Consider the following 25,326-nt stretch of genomic DNA (forward strand, 5'->3'; position numbering starts at 1 on the left):
TGTTGAAGTTGTCCTTTAAGTTAAGTCTTGGTCCAAGTTTACTATTATAAAAGCGTTTAAGTGGTTAAAAGAATACTGACCAAAATGCATAACACATCACAACTCAGTCACAGCTGCTCCAAGCTTTCTTAGTACTGTTCCAATATTACTGACAACGTATCAACATTGTAGACTTGAGGTAGCCTGGCTCCAGCCCCGGAATCGCTAGCCGCACGCCCATAAAAAGAAATTCTGGGCGAGTCAAGTGAAACAAAATGAAAATTCATGCAGTAGTAGTGATATACCACTCACGCTGGGCAAGGCAAGGCTTTTTTTTTGGGGGGGGGGGAGTTACGGGATTTTGGCGGAAGTACCGCTCAAGGAAATGACGTTGACGCTTTACAAAACTGTTTCCATTCTCCGTGAATGAAACAAGTTTTGTGATTTGTCGAAAAACATCGTATCCGGGGGAAATACATCTGACGTCTGCCGAAACACTCTCTGCCTTAGGTCGTGACCAGGCTTTTCTCTTCGCAGATAAGTAAGGCTGGGATCCGAGGTTACTATATAGGCCTACCACTACATATCCTATCGTCTCTGTCGGGTGGAAACCTCATAGCTGGGGGCGGACTTGTAAAGATTTGGCTTTTGGTGACTAGTTTTTGAAATTTGCAGTGGTTGCAGGTATATGGGTATTTAAGCCTGAGGTTTGCAAAAACGCGTTTTTCTTCTCTCTTTTTGTTTAGGAGTTAACTCATCCCCCGCCAGTAGGTGGCAGCAAAGGTTAAACTACTGCCACCAGTCAGTCTGGTTCTATTTGAGAAGAAGAGCACTTCCGCCTCCCCTGCATGAGGCAGGTAGGATGTGTGTGTGTGTGTGCGTGTGTGTGTGTGTGTGTGTGTGTGTGTGTGTGTGTGTGTGTGTGTGTGTGTGTTCCTCGTCTATCTATCTATCTATCTATCTTTAGAAACATTCATATTTTACCCGTGAGATAACATGGAGTTACTATTTGAGTCGTAAACATGGTCACTTTGTTTATCATGCAGGCCAGCTCGCTCATGTCCACCGGCTCCCTGGTTATCTGAAACCCCTCAGATCTGAACGAACACCTCTCAGCCAGGGCAGCCGCTTTCACTCACTCCTCTCTGCCTTCTCCCTCTCACTGACCATGGCTGAGGGAGGTGCGGGTGCCCCTACCCCCTCCCCTCAGTCGGGAGGGGAAAAATAATAACAATCCAACCAGATTTCTGTTACTAGGCCTAATAAATACGCTTCATTGCCTGTGGTTAGTTTGCTCATGCGTGTGGAGAGGGAAAGAATAAGCACTTTTCCACGTGAAAATGCCCGAAGATGCGCGTGCATGAGGCGTGTGCACGTGCATTTTGCGCGCACACCCCCCTACTGAACGTTCAGCGCCTCCTACAGTAAATATCTTCTCCCCGCGGCATGTTCACTAACCACTGCTAAAACCAGATGCTTTGGCCGTGTCTCGCGAGACCCCTAGACTCATAGACCCCAAGGACTTTTTTTTTTACTCTACTCTGTTGCTGTTTATAGCCTACATTTAAATCTAATAAAGTATTCAATCAATCAATCAAAGGATTGTTAATTTACAAAAAAAAAAATATATATATACAGTATATGGAAATAAGAGCTGGTATAGGCTTACTGTACCTGCGTGACAAAGAAAGACACTGCATCGTCGTCACATGTTTCATGTATTCCACTCTGTGCCCCATCGTTTTTCGTGGCCGTTTTCACATCTGCCTCCTCCTCCTCCTCCTCCTCCTCCTCCTCCTCCTCCTCCTCCTGCCGTTGTTTCCCCGGCCTGGCTGGCGGGAGCGCGCAGGGCAGACATCATAATAATATAAATCCTCACAAACATGTTGTTCATCCTTTGTGACCTCCACAAAACGCTGCTCGCCAAAAGGAGGAGACCTACGAGTGCGGGCTTCATCTCTGGGATTGCTTTTTCCACCTGCGACAAAATAATAAAACAACAAACAATGGTGAAACAGTTATGTAACGAACCTTATTATTGAGTATTTAAGAGGAGATATTTAAGAGTTTTTTCGTATTATGAATGCATCTCTTTTCAACTAGATTGAGGATCAGTAAAGAGTAGAGACGCATGATATGCGGACGGTAATCGGTGGCATATCGAAATCGGCCATAAGAATGCCGTATCGGATCGGTCTCAAAATAATCCAGATTATATTAACAGATATTGATGGTACAATAATACTGTGACCATCAATGGCTTTTGTACTCGCAGATCAGCCAGTCTTGCCTTGTTTCCATTGTGGTCCTCTGTATAATATCGGAATCGGACGGAATCAGAATAATCGGCAGATAACCGGATATCGGTCATGATTTCAACATCGTGCACCAGTGGCGTGCACAGATAGACACTAGGGGGTGCTAGAGCACCCCCTGCCCTTTTGGCAATTTAGCTCTTTTTTTTCTTAATTTGTAGTGTGTGGACCATGCGGTGACATTGATCAAATCTTGATAAAAAAACGCTTTTACTATATTATTTAGGCCCCCACAATCTAAAGCTATGTTTCTATGTCAGTGGTTCTTCGATTAAAAGAAAATAGCAGACCTACAAGCTCGTAGCGCGCCACTCGGTGGCGCGCTATGAGCTTGTAGATCTGCTATTTTTCAATAGCTAAAGCACCAAAATGGGTTCCCGCCCCAAAATGCGCTGCACAAGGTGCCCTTTTTTTTCACTTGAGCACCTGCCCCTCTAAATGTCTGTGCACGCCACTGTCGTGCACCCCTAGTACAGAGTATCGTATGGGTAAAATGGACAAACTTAAAGCCACGATTTTTTCCCACCCTAAGTATCGGGTATTATTGAGTGGTGCAACCACTCCAAGGAACAGCAATGTCCTTGTTCACCTATATTTGTCGTTAACCCACCTGTACCTACCAATGTGGCCATGAGCACCAGTATGACTATGAGTACCAGTAGGGGCGCTGTTGTGCCAGAAACAGAGAGATAGAGATAGTATTAGTCCTGCACTGTTGCCTGCTAATGAGAGAGAGAGAGAGAGAGAGAGAGAGAGAGAGAGAGAAGAGGGGGGGGGGAGAGGGGAGGTGCACCACTCAGTTCACACGTGTGTGATTTTTATAATATAAGGAGGAAGAACTTTTTTCCAATAAGTGTACAGTATTTGTTAAAATCATGCTTTTATGTGGACACGCCCACCAGTTCATTAAGTATGCCTGGTTTGCCTGATGGGTGGTGATCCACCTGAACTGAAGCCGCAACCACAGCTGTAGTTGTATGATAAAGGGGGACTATATACTATATTACTGTTTATTTCATTGGCCTCCTGGAAGAAACCCTAAATACAAAGGTAACACACCATTGCACATAAGAACGACTCCAGGGTGTCTAATGAAGTATACTGTCGCCTCATAGACACAAGTGGGAACATTATTCTAACCGTTGGTTTTGGGTCAAAGCGCAACGCGAGCGGGGAATCGGGCGCCGCGGCGAGGGTCTTCTTCCGTGTTATCCGAACGCCCAGCCTCTCTTGAAGGAAATACGTCAGTAGCGGAGGGTCTCCTGCAACGAGACGAGAGACATGTCTTTTCACATAACGTTTCGCTCCATGCAGACAATCTGTTCAGCAGAATGCTTTAAACCAGTGCTTTTCTTATCAAGGCCTGTTATTTATTTGGCATTCGAGCCACCATTTGATGAGAATTAGCCTCTCAGACACAAAACCGAATAATATTTTGTTATCGTTGGATCTGATTTTTGTCCACAATTAAGTAATGCAAGATGTTTAACAAACATTTAACTCTTGAGAGTGTAAAATTAGAGAGTGTCTGTTCAAAAATGATGCTTTAAACGTCGGTGGCTCTCAAACAGGGCCAGTCAGGGGTCCTTGACGAGGTTCCAGGGGGGTCCCCAGCTAAATCAGTTTAACCACTTTATTAACCCATTAAGACCCGAGGCCAATTCTACTATTAAAAGCCTTCTAAAACTGTAGTTTGTGCCAAGAACCCCCACAATGATATGCTTTTGGCCACAGACGGCCATCTGAAAATGTTTTGTGCCAGGGAGTGCATGGACACCCAGCCAGCCAGACAGACTTTTCAAAATGTCAAAAAATAGCAGATATACTGCAGCTTGTATAGATCTACTACTTTTTGAGAACCACTGCTCTAAATCAGTGTTCTAAAAGAGATTTGTATGAAAATGTACGTTAAAATGTAGAACGACACATCATGGGTAACTGTTAACCCTAATTTATAGGCCTGCAGTATACATTCCATGGCCATTTGGAACAGGTTGCATGATCGCGTCGCAGTTGGAATCATTTTTGAACACGTTTTAAAGGTGAATTCCATACTAAAAGGCTTTCTTACCTTTCTTTGTAGTTGTTACGTCCCCACCAAAGAGGTCTAGGTGTTATTTTGTGCAAAAGCTCCTTATTGCCTAAATTATCGCCTAAATTAATTGCATTGGATTTAATGGGAATTGAATGGGGCTATGGGGTGTTGTACTAATTCGCTTATTTCCATCGCTCAAAATTATAATTATTTTGTATATATCCTCTCTTCATAATGTAAATAATATCCCAAGCGGCACACTTTACTACTTCTTTCGATGGAAATAAGCGAACTAGCATAACACCCCATAGCCCCATTCAATTCAATGCAATTCATTGAGGGCTTATGGTAGGGGAAATAGGCAATAAGGAGTTTTTGCACAATAAAACACCTGGACCTCTTTGGTGGGGACGTAACAACTACAAAGAAAGGTAAGAAAGCATTCTAGCATGGAATTCTCCTTTAAGAACGCAAATCAAACACAAAACCAAAAACACAGATATCGTCTAGCCCTTTAGATCAGTGTTGTTTTCGTCAGGACTGACGATAACGTAAATGACGACGTCAACGCCCCTTTTTCCAGGACTAAGACGGACTAAAACGAATGACCCTAAAATATTTCGGGACAAGACTGACGCTGACGAGCTAAATACCGTAGCTCTGTTTGATGACGATGACGAGACGTGTGTGTGTTATTGTTGACAAGACGAGGCTACACGAAAATGTTAGTGGATTTTGACGAACAAAGTTTTAAATGCATGAAGATGTTCCGCCAATAATGTCACTGCACTCGCCGCTATCCTCCTCTCCAGTCTCCTTTCCTAGTTGGTCACGCCCATCTGCATGCATGCACACACACACACACACACACACACACACACACACACCGTCCCATTTCAACTCCGTGTGCGTGTCCTCTTCAGACCACCACCAGACTGGGCACCGCTATGATCACTTTGCTTGTCCCCGGCGTGGATTGGAAATAAAAGGCTATCCGATGATAGCGTGGATTACAGCACAGTTGTGTGCAATTATTCAATAAAGAATTCACATATCACCGCACCTCGTCAAGCCTCCAGTGTCGGCTCAATGCGAAACATGTTGCACCGAGCCTAGCCTGGAAGCTAACGTCAATCAACAACAGTAGCTCTGGTACATAGTGTAGTTAGGACTCATGAGTTCTATGGTACTTAATTTGATCCTTTCCCCTCACTCACACCCGCGGAAGCTGTGCAGGCAGCCCCTCGTTTTTAACATAAAAAAGATGTGAAAGCCTACTTTCCTCCTTCTAACACTATGGATCAGAGCTAACGTTATTCCAACTCCCAGTAGCAGTTCAAGTACCCGACCAGATGACATGGTTTCTAACTAAACGGTTATGGCCAAATAAAATGTAAAATCTACTATGGCTGTTACTGTATGTCCACGGAAGAAACACAGAGGTGTTTTCTTATGGTCATGTCTGTCACATATTTGCTGCACCAATTGAAGCCCCCCCCCCCAAACCCTGTAGGATGCATTCCCCAAAACTCTCAGAGACAGACATGCCCCCACCATCCAAACCTTCAATATTACTTTCCCCAGCTATTTATTTACTTAGTGTTTTCCCTTGTAAAGCATTTGTGGGTACTCAGAAAAGCTGTATATAAATTAATTTTGAGATATTACTACAAAAACAATGTTTATTGCTTAAACTTATGTATTCACTATTCATTGATTCACTAGTAGGCCTATACCAAAATCCATTAAAAAAATGGCTCTCTCACAGTTCTTGGGTCAAATAATGATATGCGATTAAAATGTGATTAATCGAGATTAACTACAAAGCCTCTGATTCATTAGATTAAAATTTTTTAATCGAGTCCCAGCTCTAATTAATACCTGTACGCTATAGACATTTTATTTAAAGACTTTTTTTAAGACAAACTGGACTAAAACCTTTTACTAAAATGACTAAAACTGACTAAAACCCTTAGGAGTTTCCGTCGACTAAAACTATCAAGGATAGAAATGACTAAGACTGACTAAGACTAATTAAGCATTTTTTCAAATGACTAAGACTGACTAAGACTAATTAAGCATTTTTCCAAAAGACTAAGACTGACTAAATCTAAAAAATGCCTGCCAAAAACAACACTGCTTTAGATAGCACTTTATGTAGACTCGGATAGTAGACTTAGGTTAGCATTGTTATTTTAGACAGACTTATAGCTCGTTACGTAGACAGCACTAGAATTGCATTTCATGTAGTCATAGGACTTTAGAGTACACATGTATATTGTATAATATATAATATAGTATAGTATGTATAGTTGTATAATAGTATGTATGATTCATGATAACTACTTTTGATATTATGTGATGTATGCCATGATTTTTGTTTTTGCTTAAATGTATGCCATGCTTTTGTTCTTGCTTAAATGTAAGTCGCTCTGGAGCGTCTGCTAAATGCCTAAATTGTAAATTGTCTTTATACGGGCCGGGGGCCCTGATGCCCCCCCCCCCCCCCCCCTTATAGCTGGCGACAAATCATTGTCAGATGGCCGGGGTGCATTGGGCCGCGGCGGGGGCCAATTACAGATCAATTTCGGGGGTCCCTGACACGAAGCCGTTTGAGAGGGAACCGCTAGCTTTACATAAGAACGCGGTGAGAAAACAACAGGATGCATACCACTGGTGTGTGCGGTGAGAGGGTTGGAGTGAATGACAAGCTCGCAGAGCCTCGGAAACAACGCCGCAGGCAACAGCGCCTCTTCCTCCGCCATCTGACGCAGGGTGGGGGGGGGGGAGGTGGGGGGAGACAGGCAGTCAGTCAGTCAGTCGCTGACACTTTGCGGTGGGCTCATTTTTCCACCCCCCAATTATTTGCATAATGTTATGTAGATAGGAACCATGTACAAAAACAGACCTTATTGTCCGCCACGTTGAGCAAGCGAAGCTCTGGCAGAGGGGGAAGAACGGAGTCTCCTTCGGAGGAATGTTCCCAGCGGATCATCATCTCCTCCGTCGCCTCGTCACGTCGGCTTGGACGACTCGGGGATGGTTGCGGCGAGGGGTCGGCCTGTTGAAACGGAGCCATGGGTGAGGGGTCGGCCTGTTGAAACGGAGCCATGGGTGAGGGGTCGGCCTGTTGAAACGGAGCCACCCCGAGTTTTAAAAGATCAAAGATCACAAAGGAAAGGCACACACGATCGTGATGTTTGCGTGGTTATTGTTGCACACAAACAAAACAGCAAGCAATGGATGGACGTGTGTGTGTCTGGCCTGTCACACACACAAACACACACACACACACACACACACACACACACACACACACACACACACACACACACACACACACACACACACACACACGTCCATCCATTGTAATAGGCGTGAGAGGAGATGTCAATACTGCCTCGATCTTGCTGACCTTTTTTTCATTCCCCAAACGTACTGTACTGTAATCACGCCCTGCCACTAACCAGGAATGGGACAATGATACTGTTACTATAGTTCATGTTGGGTGACTTTTTAAGTTCATATATTTCACTATAGTATCTAGTGGTAACTCTGTATTTAGGCCTTTTCAGACGGGGAGCGAGAGGCGAGAGGCGTGCATTTATTTTCCGCGCAAGTGCTCGTTTCGTGCACGCGGGCGACTATACGTGGATTGTCACTGACCTGTCGCTGATCCAGGCGACAACGCCTCTGTCACTAGCTCCACCCTCTTGTCTTCCTTCTCAGGTGTTGTACAGTGCCAATTGCCTAAGCTGTAATCCTGGGCGCTATACTCTCCCTCTGCCCACCTGGGGAGAGCCCCGAACTGAGCTCATGCTTCCTTCAATGCATGAGGAGTGAGCAGGCCGACTTCTTATCACCTGACGGGGGAATTTCCCCCGGTAGGACGTAGCGTGTGGTGGGAACACGTTGTTTTAACCAGTTGTTTTAACCAGTTTCTTTCCACTCCATCAGGCGCTCTGGCTGGCCAGGGGGAGGCAGTATTTCGAGACCAGGGACACGGGGAGAACATGCAAACTCCACACAGAAAGGCCCTTTCGCCAACCTATAGGGTATGGACACTGGTCACACAGAGGAGAGAACACGCCGTGCCCCTTCCACCAGGTATTAAACTATGTCTACCCTTAACCTTATTCCTAAACGTAACCTCAGTAAAACTATGTCTACCCTTAACCTTATTCCTAAACGTAACCTCAGTAAAACTATGTCTACCCTTAACCTTATTCCTAAACGTAACCTCAGTAAAACTATGTCTACCCTTAACCTTATTCCTAACCGTAACCTCAGTAAAACTATGCATAAACCTAACCTTATTCCTAAACGTAACCTCAGTAAAACTATGTCTACCCTTAACCTTATTCCTAAACGTAACCTCAGTAAAACTATGTCTACCCTTAACCTTATTCCTAAATGTAACCTCAGTAAAACTATGCCTAAACCGAACCTTATTCCTAAACGTAACCTCAGTAAAACTATGCCTAAACCTAACCGTAACCTCAGTAAAACTATGCCCTAACTAAACCTAACCTTATTCCTAAACGTAACCTCTGTAAAACTAGGCGTGAACCTAACCTTATTCCTAAACGTAACCTCAGTAAAACTATGCCTAAACCTAACCGTAACCTCAGTAAAACTATGCCCTAACTAAACCTAACCTTATTCCTAAACGTAACCTCGGTAAAACTAGGCCTGAACCTAACCTTATTCCTAACCGTAACCTCAGTAAAACTATGCCTAAACCTAACCGTAACCTCTGTAAAACTATGCCCTAACTAAACCTAACCTTATTCCTAACCGTAACCTCAGTAAAACTATGCCTAAACCTAACCTTATTCCTAACCGTGACCTCAGTTAAACCAATACAAGAATATAAGAACCGCTGGGGGAGAGTTTTACCATCCCTGTCACCATGCACTGATTTTAATTGATATCTATCGTGAAATAGCCATCATTACATGGCTATTTCTAAAGGCTTTTAAAACGTTTTCACCAGAGGAGTGCCTTGTTTAGTTTTTTTTCCCCCTTTGTTCTACCTTTTAACTCCCCAACATAAACCAAAGAGCTCGAATCTTCATCACACTTTTTTGGAGCACTCGATCCAGACCCTCATTTATTCGGAGGAATTGGACATTTCTTTGTTTTGTCTAGAAGAGCCTTTTTCACAGAGCCTGTTTTAAATGGTTGCCCCATCGGTGACTGTTCTGTTCAATCGCTACAGACAGTTGGGGAAATTAATATGAAAATGCAATACATAACAAGTACGTATTAGGCTGTTAACTGTAGTGCTGCAGCTGCTGCCCTGTATCTGTTGTGTTCCTCATGTTTTAATGGGTTTATTGGTCTTTGGTCTTTTGGTGGTTGTGTGTGTGTGTGTGTGTGTGTGTGTGTGTTGGCTGCTTCTGTGTTTATAGTCAATAATAAGAGGACCACGGTGGAAACAAGCCTCAGGGCTTTCTTGTGTTTTTGCCCTCAGTGATTATGTGTTGTTGTTGTTGTTTTTTGGAAGTGCTATTTTGTTCTTTCTTTTTTCACCACATAAAATCAATCGATACATTATTGAGCCAACATGCCGTTATAGTCACAGAGTCTGAATGAAAGCGACGGGAGCATGCAGCGTTGTCCCGTCACAACACAGTGGTCAGGGCAGTGTTGTTTTTGGCAGCAAAATAAATAAATAGTTTTAATTTAGTTTTAGTCACATTTTAGTCACCTGGAATGTTCTAGTGTTTAGTCTAGTTTTAGTCGACTAAATGTCATACGATTTTAGTCGACTAAATCTACAGTTGATTTAATCGACTAAAATGTGTTTTGACAGGCCTTGATGTCGTTGTAATGACATATTTTACACTTTGGTTGCATGCTGAAAATAGCAGATATACAATCTCACAACGCGATCTGCTATTTTCAGCATGCAACCCAGCATAAAACTGGATCTCTTGTCCACTAGTCCCTTACTAACATTTTAGTCTAGTTTTTATTGCGAACGCAGTGAGCCACTTAGTATGACAGCAAGGGCTGAATGTCTGTGTGTCACGCTGTTACACCACCCGCCCGCCACCAGAGGGCGCAGCTAGACAGCAAGGGCTGACGCAGCTAGACAGCAAGGGCTGAATGTCTGTGTGTCCCGCTGTTACACCACCCGCCGCTGCTTAACAACGACACTGTCTGTAACTTGCTCGCTGTTACACCACCCGCCGCTGCTTAACAACGACACTGTCTGTAACTTGCTGTACTAGGCCCAACATAAAAATAATACTGTCACAACGACACTGTCTGTAACTAGGCTATGTGTACTAGTGTGTGCATATGGGCTAACGTTAGCTAAGCAGTCACAGTCCTGTTTACTGCTGCTCAACAACGACACACCAGAGGGCGCAGCTAGACAGCAAGGGCTGAATGTCTGTGTGTCCCGCTGTTACACCACCCGCTGCTGCTTAACAACGACACTGAATGTCTGTGTGTCCCGCTGTTACACCACCCGCCGCTGCTTAACAACGACACTGTCTGTAACTTGCTCGCTGTTACACCACCAAAAAAACATTTAAAAAAAACTTTAAAAAAAGAATATATATATATATATATATATTATGGGGTTAGCGGTGCTGAGCCTTCTCGTGGCGGCCCTGTTTTCACTAATTTCACAGTACCACACACTTCTCACTAATTCGTAATTTATTCTAATTGTTATTGCAATTTACGATCTGCGTTCGCTTCCCGCGTTCTCGCGTCTTACTTGTTTGTTGACGAAATTGTCAGTATATTTAGTCTTAGTTTTAGTCATCATAGATTCGTTTTTATTTAGTTTTAGTCAGTGAAAAAAGGTAGTCGACGAACATTTCTCGTCTTAGTTTTAGTCGACGAAAACAACACCATGGTCAGGGTGGACTCGAAGGCACCAGACAGACTCCAGGACAAAACATGTCCTGGAGTCTGGAGTTGGGTCGACTTCTGGTCTCTGAATGGTGCCGCGCTATGAGCTTGTAGATCTGCTATTTTTCAACAGCTAAAGTACAACATAATGCTTAAAACACAAAAAGGGGTTCCCGCCCCAAAATTGTATAACTGTACCTCTGTAAGTCAAACAAATTACAATCCGTTTACCTCTGTTCCTTTGGACAGCTCGCTCGGACTGGACTCGTTATGGCCTGCAGTTAGATGGAAATTAGACAGTGATATTATTGATTAGACATGTAGAATATTATACAGTTCGTAATTAGTAAATAGTTTATATCGTCCAAGTATTCTGTTGCTGCTGTTTTGGCCTGTATCAGAGCCATAGAGTAAGACAGAGTTACGACAACTCCGTTTACAATTTACAATTTAGGCATTTAGCAGACGCTCTTAATCCAGAGCGATTTACATTAAGCAAGAACAAAAAGCATGGGAATACATCACAAAAAAGCATTTATCATAAAACATGCGTAAGCTAAGAAAGTAACAGTGGAATATCTATATTATGAGACTATACATATAAACTATATATATATACTACTATGCTATACATATGTACTATGGCGTGCTATGACTACATACAATGCAATTATAGTGCTGTCTACATAACATGCTATAAGTCTGTATCAAATGCTATCTAAGTCTACAGAAATGCTATCTAAGGGGGTAGGGTAAGTGCTATGGGCCATGATGGAGTCTGAAAAGGTGGGTTTTCAGACTACGGCGGAAGATTGGGAGTGATGCTGCAGTTCTGACTGCAATGGGAAGTGCATTCCACAGTTCACTTCACAGGGCCAGCAGGCATAGACTTCTATTGGTTTGTCCCTTTTTAAAATGGACAACCGTAAGTTTATGGAATGCATTGGAGTCTATGGGCTCGTGCGAGTACAAAAACCACGTGACCAGGCTGTTTTCTGCCCCCTCAATGTCCTAACTGCCCTAGCTCTGGCCTGTATATAAAAAATAAATAAATAAATCTGGGTAATATACTTACCACGGTCTTGTTCTTTGTCATGCTGTTTGTTTCCAGCCTTCTGGTGTAAATATGGTATTTCAGAGATGAGGTTCCCTTGCAGGTTCAAGTACCGTAGCCTATATACAGTATGCATATCATTATGACAATGGCATATTAAAACTACAGGTTCAATACTGTATAGCGTATATCATATGACAATGACATTATTGAAACAAATACGGTTCCCCGCTCTAGACTGACGGGCTGCAGACTTCATAACTGCATGTGGAAAAATTATAATATTAAATGTTTAACCACATAAATCCTATACAGTGTATTGACCAGGTGGAGGTCTGTACTTGGCCCCCTCGCCCCTCCTTTTTCCCCCTCACCTTTGCCAAAAACTACAAGCTGGAATTGTACAAAAAATAACATTTAGTCAAGTTATTAGTGGTGTCAAAAATAATCGATTCAGCAATGCAGCAATGTGACATAATCGATGATCAAAGCCTAAATATCATTATATATCATACTTATGATACTGTATATAATATTTATTATACATAATACCAGTAAGACTAGCAGGGCGACAAGCAGGGCGAGGTCGCTTGCACGCATCCGCCTCGTTGACGGCAGACTGCTGGGCGAGCACTGGCGCTTTGGCATGGGGGGTCAGATCAACATGGAATGAATTCTGTAGGCTACTGGCCATATAAGGAGCATGTCTTGAGGGTACGGGGTTTGATGAGGTCAGATCGGAATGGCAGAACAGGTCAGCTCCATATATGGAGATCTAAGGGTGGTATAGCGGGGACATTCTCTTGAGTGACAAATGCATACACTCTATATAACCACAAGGCCAATGAGCTGGTATGTGTGTATGATGTGAAATCAGACCAAATCATACCTCCTCATGTTGACCAGACAGCTGAAGACATCAGACGTTAGTTTGTTGTCGTCCAGCATCAGAACTTCCAGAGACCCGAACAGTGAACCGGCTCCTTGATCTGGACTGCATGGGGATTAATAACAACAAGACACTCTCTATCAGATAAAGAAATTATTCTAGAAAGACATGAAATACATATTTTGAATTTTATTTTGACATAAGATCTTCTGGGGATCGATCGCTGGCACAGATAAAACCCTTCCAGATGGGGAATGAAACCGTATCCGTTCTTGTATCCTTGTGTTTGTTTTACTGATAATAAGGTTAGAACTAGTTAGAAATAGTTTTACTGGGGTTAAGGTTAGGAATAGGGTTAGGTTTATGCATAGTTTTACTGAGGTTAATGTTAGGAATAAGGCTAGGTTTAACCGTTAACGGCATAGTTTACTGAGGTTAATGTTAGGAATAAGGTTAGGTTTAACCATTTAGGCCTAGTTTACTGGGGTTAAGTTTAGGAATAGGGGTTAGGTTTTGGCACCGTTTTACTGATGTTAAGGTTAGGAATAAGGTTAGATTTAACCATTACGGCATAGTTTTACTGAGGTTAAGGTTAAGAATAAGGCTAGGTTTAACCGTTTAGGCCTAGTTTACTGGGGTAAAGTTTAGGAATAGGGTTAGGTTTTGGCACCGTTTTATTAAGGTTAAGGTTAGGAATAAGGTTAGATTGAACCATTACGGCATAGTTTTACTGAGGTTAAGGTTAAGAATAAGGCTAGGTTTAACCGTTACAGCATAGTTTACTGAGGTTAAGGTTAGGTTTAACCGTTTAGGCCTAGTTTACTGGGGTAAAGTTTAGGAATAGGGTTAGGTTTTGGCACCGTTTTATTAAGGTTAAGGTTAGGAATAAGGTTAGGTTTAACTGTTTAAGCATAATTTACTTAGGTTACTTTATAGGAATAGCATGCTGAGCAGTTCCGCCGGCTGCAGTACGCGACACGATGAGTGTGTTTTGAGGCAAGTACTCAAGCCAGGAAAGGCATTATAATACATTCGGTGGAACTTTCCTTGCACGTTGAAAACGTTTGAGAAGACCACTATAGCCCCTATAATTCTGTGTATTAATATTAAATGATTGTTTCTAAAACCCCCTCCTCCTCCTCCATCGCTCCGGCCGTCCTGCCAGTTTGTTCCTGACATGCTGCATGCATGTCGTGTTCCATTGTGATTATGTAAAGCTGCTTTGAGTTACGAGAGGAGCTTTGACAGGCTTCCCACAACGCGCTGCAGTCACAACCAAACCTCCATGTTCTGGCAAACGCCCACAACATCATTTCCATCCATTTGGTGGAAGAAAAGAAGAAGAAAAAAAAAGGACTCCCGACTCAACTCAACTCAAAGAACATTTAATTTCTGTTTGGTCTACAACCGCTGATGGAAGGAAGACCAGCTACTCTGATCTTTATCCTCAGCCAAGCTTGAACGAACCCCAGTAGCATCCCTCTATTCTGGGGAGGGGAGGGGGCGACATTCACCAAAAAACATAACTGATCTAGGATCTATACAATAATATAATGCAATAATATAATAGAACATTTGACTTGAGTAGAAGAACTACAAAAGCATTGTCATCAAAATATAATTAACACAAAGGGACATTAGTACAACATTTCTTTCCAAAATGTAGATGGATTGAGCATGTGGATCGGCACATTTTTTTTAAATACCCTCTATTGTAAAACAGGGCTTAATTGGTTAATCCATGTGTTGTATTAACCCATTCTGAACGGGAACCCATTTTGGTGTTAGCATCATGTTATGCTTTAAAGGGATTGTGACATTAACAAAAAGGTTTTGGAATTGTTCTTGTTTTTTTTAGGTTTTCTAATCTCAATTGCACCCAAAAAACATGAACTTTTAACATTCAGTAGATTTTCTGTGATCTGGGGTTTTCTGGCTCAAACAGGTGCTCTGATTTGCCGGCAGTAAGTGACATCACTTACTGCAAATCCCATATATGTCAATGGGATTTGCCAGCAGATGTCACTGTTTCACTGTGTTGCCTGTTTTCATTGTAGCTCAAAAGGCCCAAAAAACCCCAAAGAAAACTTCAGACCACAGAAAATCCACTGAATGTTCAAAGTTCAGGTTTTTTGGGTGTAATTGAGGTCATAAAACCTAAAAGAAAAAAGAAAAATAAATGAAAATTAATGTCATAAAACCTTTAACTATTGAAAAATAGCAGATCTACAAGCTCATATCGCGCCACCGAGTGGCGCGATACGAGCTTGTAGGTCTGCTATTTTTGAAAAATCAACAAGAACGACTGACATTTTTATAGAATCTGATCTCAGGTCAGAATGGGTTAATCAGACCAGTGTGTGTCCAGTGGAAACCTCGTATGAATCTGATCTCGGGTCAGAATGGGTTAATGATCTAAATCCCCACAAAGTCAATAGTAACTAAATAATGTCAAATCATTGTAGTGGGGTAAAACCTCAAGCCTCTGAGATACAGTATGTAGTGGAGACGTTTATATACTGTAGTATCGAAGCAAAATGGAAGTACTCAAGTAACGTAAAAACAAAAAGTAGTCTACCTCAAAATTGTATTAAATTAATTGTAATTGTAATTGTACTTAGTCATACTAGCCACCATGAACTGGCCCTAAAGCACTCACAGAAGATGTCTTCTATTCGGTCAACAACATGCAAGCATGGAAACAAAATAATTTTAGCATCTGTGGCACCCTCTCTTGGTCAAAGCGCTGACACATTATTCCTACTCCTCAGCATAGAACACTGCAGTCGTACAGTGTCCACTTAATTATGCTGTTTCACAGTACAAAGGAGTGTTGAAATAACCCCCAGAGTCTGTCATTATTATTATTATTTTTAACACGTCAGATATATTAAAAACATGGAATGAACTATCTACTGTGTCTATTTTGGGGATAATTTGACTTAAAGGTATATTCAGTGATTTCACTTAATTCAAATATCACTTGTTTTTTTTGTTTTCTTGTGATAATCCTCCCTACTATAGAGTGTGCTGACCATATAAGGAGTTCCTCCCTGTCCCCAGTTAACCCCTGGGGGTCAAAAAACCTTAGGTTTCGTTTTTGACTCTCTATCCTGATTGGACGAAAGGCTGGGTCCCACAGCCAAAAACGAAACCTAAGGTTTTTTGAGTGAAATCACTGAATATACCTTTAAGGTGTATGGCCAGCTTTAGTGTTGATTAGCTCACTGGTTCTCAATGTGGGGTGTGGGGACCCCCAGGGTTCCCCGGGGGGGAGAGTTCCAGGGGGTCCCCGGGCCGTACTGGGGTCTGGGGACCCCCAGGGTTCCCCGGGGGGGAGAGTTCCAGGGGGTCCCCGGGCCGTACTGGGGTGTGGGGACCCCCAGGGGGTCTAAGGGGAGAGTTCCAGGGGGTCCCCGGGCCGTACTGGGGTCTGGGGACCCCCAGGGTTCCCCGGGGGGGAGAGTTCCAGGGGGTCCCCGGGCCGTACTGTGCTAAATGGGCAGTACTCGGAGAGTACTGTACACTTTTAAAGTGGCACTATTTCACTTTTTTTTTCCTCCTTTATTTTTTTTAATGAATAAAGTATAAGGTCAAAGGTCATGTCTCACCAGACACAGGATCTGACACAAATTAACCTTTACCTGATGGTGAAGATACACTATTACAGTGGTAAAAAAAATATATATATATATATATATATATATATATATACACCGTATATATATACTGTATATATCAGCACTTGCATAGGAAACCATGTTCAAATCAGAGGAACATTACTATGCCATCATATACTATTTTTAACAAAATGGACCCACATCTCTCAGAGTTAAATTCACTTTTACAATTTCACAACGTAGATTAGGGTCCCAGAGTTGAAAAAAGTAATAATATATCCTTTTTTTTATGTATCAAGTGGGGTTATAATGATGGAAATATAACCGGGTTTGGTGACAACAAAAGCGACACTGCCTATCAAACTAAATCAGTTTGAGTACTATTTAAGGTTTAAGGAGTTTGTTGTTTGCAATCGGATATATTATTACTCAAACATTCTTTGTTCTGTACTACATACAATTGTATGGTATAAGAAAACACTTCAACTCGAAACCTGACCTCACAGGGAAAGCCACAGGCGAGATTTAACCAGCCACGCTTGTGTCATAACCGGCGACGCCTGTCGGGAGCCACGATTTTGAACGCATCATAAAGTTTACGATACATATATGCACCATCCTCCCATTTCGCGGGCCTGAAAAAGGTTGGAGAACCGGTGTCATTAAAAACGTGGCTTTCATCATAACGCTGTGATAATCGATATGCCTTTGAATGGGTTCCACCTCAGCCTAGCCCATTTAGGACTGAGATGAAGATTCTACAAAACGTCTTCTAAATCATGACCGTTTTCTGTAATACCGATGTTTCCATATCAGTGGTTCTCACTATTTCATGTCACCGCCGACCCTCATCTGAAAATAATGTTGTGAAAGAATATGAAAGAATAGATTTGAACTCTGACACTTGACTTACTTACATACACATATATACATGTATATACACTACATATTGCACAGGACTTACTGTGCCTTAAATGTTTGTATTTTATATAGAGTATTATGTCTTTTGTTTTAAATGCACTGAGCTGGATTGCAAAAAAAAAAATCGTTGTCTTGTGTACAATGACAACAAAGTTATTCTGATTCTGATTTACGCCACACATTTTCACGATTAAACAAAAAAAAATAGCATATCTACAGGCTCGTAGCGCTGCACTCTGTGAGCTTGTAGATCTGCTATTTTTCAATAGCTAAAGTATAACCCATTCTGACCGGGCACCCATTTTGATGTCAGCATCATGTTATGCTTTAGCTATTTAAAAATAGCAGATCTACAAGCTCATATCGCGCCACCGAGTGGCGCGATACGAGCTTGTAGGTCTGCTATTTTTTGAAAAATCGAAGAAAGACTGACATTTTTTAGAATCTGATCTCAGGTCAGAATGGGTTCATCAGACCAGTGTGTGTCCGGCGGAAACCTCGTATGAATCTGATCTCAGGTCAGAATGGGATAAGCAATGAAATCCCCAAGCGGGGGCTCCCGTCCTGAATGCGCTAGCTTCCATGTGGGTTGGATAACAGCCTCTCTGGAGGTAACACAGGCACATGACACATGTTTGGACATCACGGCTGCCAAAAGCTGTCAGCCGCGCCGCAAACCGTCCATGAATCAACGGATAACTTCATTGTTCATTTCACTCTGGAGAGTTTTTTTGCGAAATGGAACCAAACGGACCCCGTATATACGCACGCACGGGGTCCATTTGGTTCCAGCTGTTCACTCTTTTATAGCGTTTTAGCCGAGAATTTAGTTTTGTTAAAATAAGTGTTAAAAGAGCTATAGCTATTTTTGTATTCTTATGTTTTTATTAATGTGTTATACTGTGCATTTCTCATGTGTAAGACTTAATATATATAGCAATAGAAATCAAAACTTTTCAAACTTTATATATAGGAAATTAGGAATAGAAATAATTTGCTAGACCAGAGCGTTTGTTCAGTAACAGGGGGTCTCGATCTCCACATCTCTCCTTTAGCTCTTTGCCAAAAAGACAACATTTCCAGGATCGGGATACAAATCTCCACCAATCATCTGAGAGAACCCATACAGGATACGGCATAAACAAGTGACATTTGAAGTTTATGATGTATGAATGAACATCAACTTAAAAAAAGAGTGGGAAATATTGGAACTGGAACACTCTTAAGATTGAAGGTGATGAATGGGTGGTATAGTCTCTCCTGGTTGGATGACATCATGGCGTCCTATACCCCAAATGTTATGTTTACTAAAGAGTATAGTCTCTCTCTCTCTCTCTCTCTCTCTCTCTCTCTCTCTCTCTCTCTCTCTCTCTCTCTCTCTCTCTCTCAGACTGAGATGGGTTCCCAGACAGACTCATGGCCCCATACACACTGTAGGAGTTTTAACGTTGTCGGCGAGTCATCAGATCGTTGTGCATTTCACACTGCAGGAGTCTTTTTTTTTGTTCAAATCGGCTGTCATTATATCTTTGTGGCTTTCACACTAAACGATTGATCGCCGACCAGGGATCACACACTGCAAGAGTTCACCAAGATGCGATCCAGACCCGATACATATAGACAGGCAGAGGCTACAGATCCAGACCCGATACATATAGGCAGGCAGCAGCTACAGATCCAGACCTGATACATATAGGCAGGCAGTGGCTACAGATCCAGACCCGATACATATAGGCAGGCAGCGGCTACAGATCCAGACCCGATACATATAGGCAGGCAGCGGCTACAGATCCAGACCTGATACATATAGGCAGGCAGTGGCTACAGATCCAGACCCGATACATATAGGCAGGCAGCAGCTACAGATCCAGACCTGATACATATAGACAGGCAGCGGCTACAGATCCAGACCCGATACATATAGACATGCAGCGGCTACAGATCCAGACCCGATACATATAGGCAGGCAGCAGCTACAGATCCAGACCTGATACATATAGGCAGGCAGTGGCTACAGATCCAGACCTGATACATATAGGCAGGCAGCGGCTACATCGATCCAGACCCGATACATATAGGCAGGCAGCGGCTACAGATCCAGACCTGATACATATAGACAGGCAGCGGCTACAGATCCAGACCCCATACATATAGACAGGCAGCGGCTACAGATCCAGACCCGATATATATAGGCAGGCAGCGGCTACAGATCCAGACCCGATACATATAGACAGGCAGCGGCTACAGATCCAGACCCGATACATATAGGCAGGCAGCGGCTACAGATCCAGACCCGATACATATAGACAGGCAGAGGCTACAGATCCAGACCCGATACATATAGGCAGGCAGCGGCTACAGATCCAGACCCGATACATATAGACAGGCAGAGGCTACAGATCCAGACCTGATACATATAGGCAGGCAGCGGCTACAGATCCAGACCCGATACATATAGGCAGGCAGAGGCTACAGATCCAGACCTGATACATATAGACAGGCAGCGGCTACAGATCCAGACCCGATACATATAGACAGGCAGCGGCTACAGATCCAGACCCGATACATATAGACAGGCAGCGGCTACAGATCCAGACCCGATACATATAGGCAGGCAGCGGCTACAGATCCAGACCTGATACATACAGGCAGGCAGCGGCTACAGATCCAGACCCGATACATATAGACAGGCAGCGGCTACAGATCCAGACCCGATACATATAGGCAGGCAGCGGCTACAGATCCAGACCCGATACATATAGACAGGCAGCGGCTACAGATCCAGACCCGATACATATAGGCAGGCAGCGGTTACAGATCCAGACCCCATACATATAGGCAGGCAGCGGCTACAGATCCAGACCCGATACATATAGGCTACATCATTAGTTTTTTTATTCCAATTACTTTCTTTTTTTAATATATTTTTTAACCCACGATTTTGTAACTCATTTTTCACCCCTGTGTCAATCATCTAATGTGATCCTGGGCTCTACACACCCTCCACCAACCTAGTCCCCATATATGGGGGACATGGGGAGAGCAACGGACTTGAACTCATGCTTCCTTCATGCCTGAGTGTCCAAGTTGCTCCTTTACACCTGACAGGGGGGAGTTTCCCTGGTTGGACGTAGTGCGTGGAAGGAACATGTTATTCCAACCAGTTCCTTTCCCCTCCATCAGGCGCCCGGGCTGGCCAGGGGGAGGCAGTTTAGTGACCAGGATTACTGCATGTTTTTTGTGAGGGTACCTACCCTAGGGGACACGGGGAGAACATGCAAACTCCACACAGAAAGGCCCTTTCGCCAACCCCGCCTTCGGGTATGGGCACTGATGACGCGGAGGAGGAAACACGCCGCCAGCACCCACAGCGTCCCGAGCGGGAATCGAACCATTATTCCATTATTCCAATTACTTTTGACATGAACGTGCAGGATGCCGAGATACAAGCGAGAGACCCACACAGGGCGCATCTCTCTCTCTCTCTCTCTCTCTCTCTCTCTCTCTCTCTCTCTCTCGCCCTGCCCCCTTCCCCACCCCCAATACAAACTGACTGCAATAATAGAGAAAATATAACATAAATTAATACTGAAACCAGATCTAATCATTAAGGAAAGTGTATGCATGTACTATGTGTACTATGTAAGCTCTTAATTTCCATTTCCCAGCCATTCAGTTGCAAATTTCTTTAAAAAATAAATAATTTGACGACCACCCGAGGGGCTGCGACCCCCTGGATTATAGTACCACACAGATTGGGGGTCACATTCCCAAATAATTTATTTCAAAATACCGTACTGTTAACTGTTGGTCTATAAAGCTCTGAATGGTGGTGTACAGTATAGGGCCAAAATACATTTCTGATCTTGTATGAGATCAGGAACCGTCCAGACCTCCCAGCCTCGTTCAGTTCATTTCATGCACCACATGTACAGTAGTGGAAAGTACATTTAGGCTACTTAGGTACTGTACTTTTCAATTTTCAGTACTTTTACGTCTACTCCACTACATCTCAGAGGCAAATGTTGATGTTGTTTGATTATTATTTATGACATAAACATACAGTAAACACTTCAGCCCTATATACATTTCGGCCATTTGAAACTAGCAGATCTACAAGCTCGTACAAAACATTTGTATTACATTTGAAAACTTTAAACGGGACAATATTCTGCAGTGGTATACTTTCTACTTTTGGTACTTTAAAGGTATATTCAGTGATTTCACTCAAAAAACCTTAGGTTTCGTTTTTGGCTGTGGGACCCAGCCTTTCGTCCAATCAGGATAGAGAGTCAAAAACGAAACCTAAGGTTTTTTGACCCCCAGGGGTTAACTGGGGACAGGGAGGAACTCCTTATATGGCCAGCACACTCTATAGTAGGGAGGATTATCACAACAAAACAAAAAAATAAGTGATATTTGAATTAAGTGAAATCACTGAATATACCTTTAAGTACATTTAGGCTACTTAAGTACTGTACTTTTCCATTTTCAGTACTTTTACGTCTACTCCACTACATCTCAGAGGCAAATGTTGATGTTGTTTGATTATTATTTATGACATAAACATACAGTAAACACTTCAGCCCTATATACATTTCGGCCATTTGAAACTAGCAGATCTACAAGCTCGTACAAGCTTGTAGATCTGCTAGTTTCAAAACATTTGTATTACATTTGAAAACTTTGAAAACGGGACAATATTCTGCAGTGGTATACTTTCTACTTTTGGTACTTTAAGTACATTTTGACGCCAATACTTTTGTACTTTTACCGAAGTACATTTTGAATGCCGGACTTTTACTTGTTCTACATATTGCAGTATTGATACTTTTACTTATAAGTAAAACATGTGAATACTTGTACCACAGATTTTTATGATGCACCACATAATCTGGAACAAACTCCCAGAAATCTGTACGTCCGTTTTGCCACTCTTATTCGTTTTAAAGGGATTGTGACTTAAAAAAAAAAGATTTTGGAATTGTTTTTTTAGGTTTTCTAATCTCAATTGCACCCAAAAAACATGAACTTTTAACATTCAGTAGATTTTCTGTGATCTGGGGTTTTCTGGCTCAAACAGGTGCTCTGATTTGCCGGCAGTAAGTGACATCACTAACTGCAAATCCCATATATGTCAATGGGATTTGCCAGCAGATGTCACTGTTTCACTGTGTTGCCTGTTTTCATTGTAGCTCAAAAGGCCCAAAAAACCCCAAAGAAAACTTCAGACCACAGAAAATCCACTGAATGTTCAAAGTTCAGGTTTTTTGGGTGTAATTGAGGTCATAAAACCTAAAATAAAAAATAAAAATAAATGAAAATGAATGTCATAAAACCTTTAAAACTGTAACTGTATCTGTTATTCATTTATATTATTTGTTTTACTTCATGCATCCTAATGGTGTCATTGTATAATTGTGTTACCTTTGCTTGTTGTGCTGTGCAGTGCAAAGCACAAAGCACATTGGATTGCCTTGTTGTTGAAATGTGCTGTAGCCTATATATACACATCCCACACATTTTTACCAACGCATTTACAAAACTGTTCCAGAATATTTAACCCAATTTTCAGACCTATAACAATCATTCAGCGCAATAATGAGTCTTACTCCTATGTGCCAGCATATTATATCGAATGGTACTGTATAACTATAATTCCATGCCCATTTCTTTGCTATAGACCACCTATCCTAAAGGGCATAATATCACGCTGTACAGCACGTTATGAGCTTGTAGATCTGTTCTTTTTGTCACATTCTGGTACACATCGTTTGGCGAAAAAACATATTTATGAAATTAATATTCCGTGTAATGTTATATGCGTGTTTTGGAAAAAAAACAAAATCTATCAATAGCTAAAAGAAATGCATATCCAAATACGGTATGTATTTGATAAATTCCAGGACCCTTACATTCCATTTTTTTCAAATATTTCCAGGGATTTCATGACGGTGGAAACCCTGTGTACAAATAAAACTGCCGTGCCTTGCCTATAGACCAGTGGTTCCCAAAGTGAGGACCCCCAGGGGTCCTTGAGGGAGTTCCAGGGGGTCCCCAGCTAAATGATAGTTTGGAACATCAACATACCCTTATGGGTCTGTAACTCAGAGAGTGTACACTCTCAGAGTTATAATTAACATTGATTTTACGATATAAATGTAGGTCTCGGAGATAGAAATGCCACTAAATGAGGGTCCGTAGATGAATGCATGTCATACTGGGGGGTCCTTGTCATTAAACTGGTTGAGAATCACTGCTATAGAGCCGTAAAAATCTTCTCTCGTGGGGGTCCCTGGCATATCTTTTCAAATGGGGGTCCACGGGGCTAATAAGTGTCAATTTGGGGGTCCTTGACCCCGTCCTTGAAGTTTGGGAACAACTGACCGAGACACTGAGGGTCTTTAGCGTGTGATACTGACTGATGAGTGTAGTGTTGTTTTTGTCGACTAAAACTAAAGACTAAAAATGTTCATCGACTACCTTTTTTCACTGACGAAAACGGAAAATGGAAAACTAAATGAAAACTAAGCTACGATGACTACATATAACTAAGCTAGATGTATTGACAATTTTGTCAACAGATAGAAACTAGACTAAAATGTTAGGAAGGGACTAGTGGACAAGAGATCCGGTATAAGTCACTTTACACTCGGTTGCATGCTGAAAATAGCCGATCCACAAGCTCACAACGCGTCGCGCTGCGACACGTTGTGAGCTTGTGTAGCTTGTGTAGATCGGCTATTTTGTAAAATGAGCCATTAACGACGGCATCAAGGCCTGCCAAAATATATTGTAATCGACTAAATGAACTGCAGATTTAGTCTTGACTCTTAGTCAACTAAAAGACTAGACTAGTTTTAGTCAACTAAAACTGTGACTAAAACTTAAGTTTTAGTTTCATTCCAAAGACTACTATAATGACTAAACTAAAATCTAAATACTGACATGAGTGGCGCGTAGGGACAGGGTGGTGACGTGGAGGCCTGCAGGTCAGCAGGCAGACGGCGCAGCTTGTTCCCAGAGAGATGAAGCACTCGCAGCCGTGGAAGTCGACCAATGGAAACAATAGCACTGGCAGACACGCCGTTGTAAGACAAATCAAAAATCTGAAGAAGGGAAAAAAAACAAAAAAACGGCGAGATGAGATATATCTTCAGTTCAGGATATGGATTCAAGTTAGTGTCACTTATCACGAAATCTAACAAATCAAGTCCCCCCCGCCTCCCCCGCTAGCCAAGTCGCTGATCAGAAACATGTTATTAAAGACTTTCATGGAGTTCCAAGGTGAAAAATATCCCATCATTTGAAAACAATTAAAGGGCCTTACAAAATGATGAGCTGGCAACGGAATCCGCGCTCACGGTACAGGCAGAGGTTACTATCAAAGCTCTGCGATAACGGAACTTTAGTTATGTCCCACCCGGGGATTCGAACCCCGGGCCTCCCACCGCGCGGTGGGAGAGCAGAGCAGACATCTATCTATACTGTGTAAACCGCTCAGGCAAGAGGACACGGGGGGGGGGGCACAGACGTTGGTCCGACGTGCAAAACATGCGTGAGTCCGACACATGCGTGGCTGCGTGGTAAAAGACAGACTCACCCGTGGCTCCCGACATGCGTCGCCGGTTATGACACAA

The 25,326-nt window shown here is 42.5% G+C and overlaps 1 protein-coding gene across 1 annotated transcript in view; it reads right to left on the bottom strand.

Moving 5' to 3' along the window:
• The window catches only part of xrra1 (X-ray radiation resistance associated 1), a gene marked incomplete at its 3' end in the record, with an annotated part of 52,776 nt that overhangs the window by 17,483 nt on the left and 9,967 nt on the right, over window positions 1-25,326 (bottom strand). The window contains exons 6-14 of the mRNA XM_083781328.1: window positions 24,635-24,795; window positions 13,146-13,250; window positions 12,278-12,375; window positions 11,434-11,477; window positions 7,238-7,390; window positions 7,001-7,094; window positions 3,435-3,556; window positions 1,832-1,957; window positions 1,654-1,788 (exon numbers count right to left, since the gene is read on the bottom strand). Of these exons, the coding sequence (XP_083637454.1) occupies window positions 1,654-1,788; window positions 1,832-1,957; window positions 3,435-3,556; window positions 7,001-7,094; window positions 7,238-7,390; window positions 11,434-11,477; window positions 12,278-12,375; window positions 13,146-13,250; window positions 24,635-24,795 (1,038 nt within the window). The remainder of the gene's footprint in view (window positions 1-1,653; window positions 1,789-1,831; window positions 1,958-3,434; window positions 3,557-7,000; window positions 7,095-7,237; window positions 7,391-11,433; window positions 11,478-12,277; window positions 12,376-13,145; window positions 13,251-24,634; window positions 24,796-25,326) is intronic.

This window comes from Protomyctophum parallelum (genome assembly GCF_964188405.1).
Source record: "Protomyctophum parallelum genome assembly, chromosome: 1".
Lineage (NCBI taxonomy): Eukaryota > Metazoa > Chordata > Actinopteri > Myctophiformes > Myctophidae > Protomyctophum > Protomyctophum parallelum.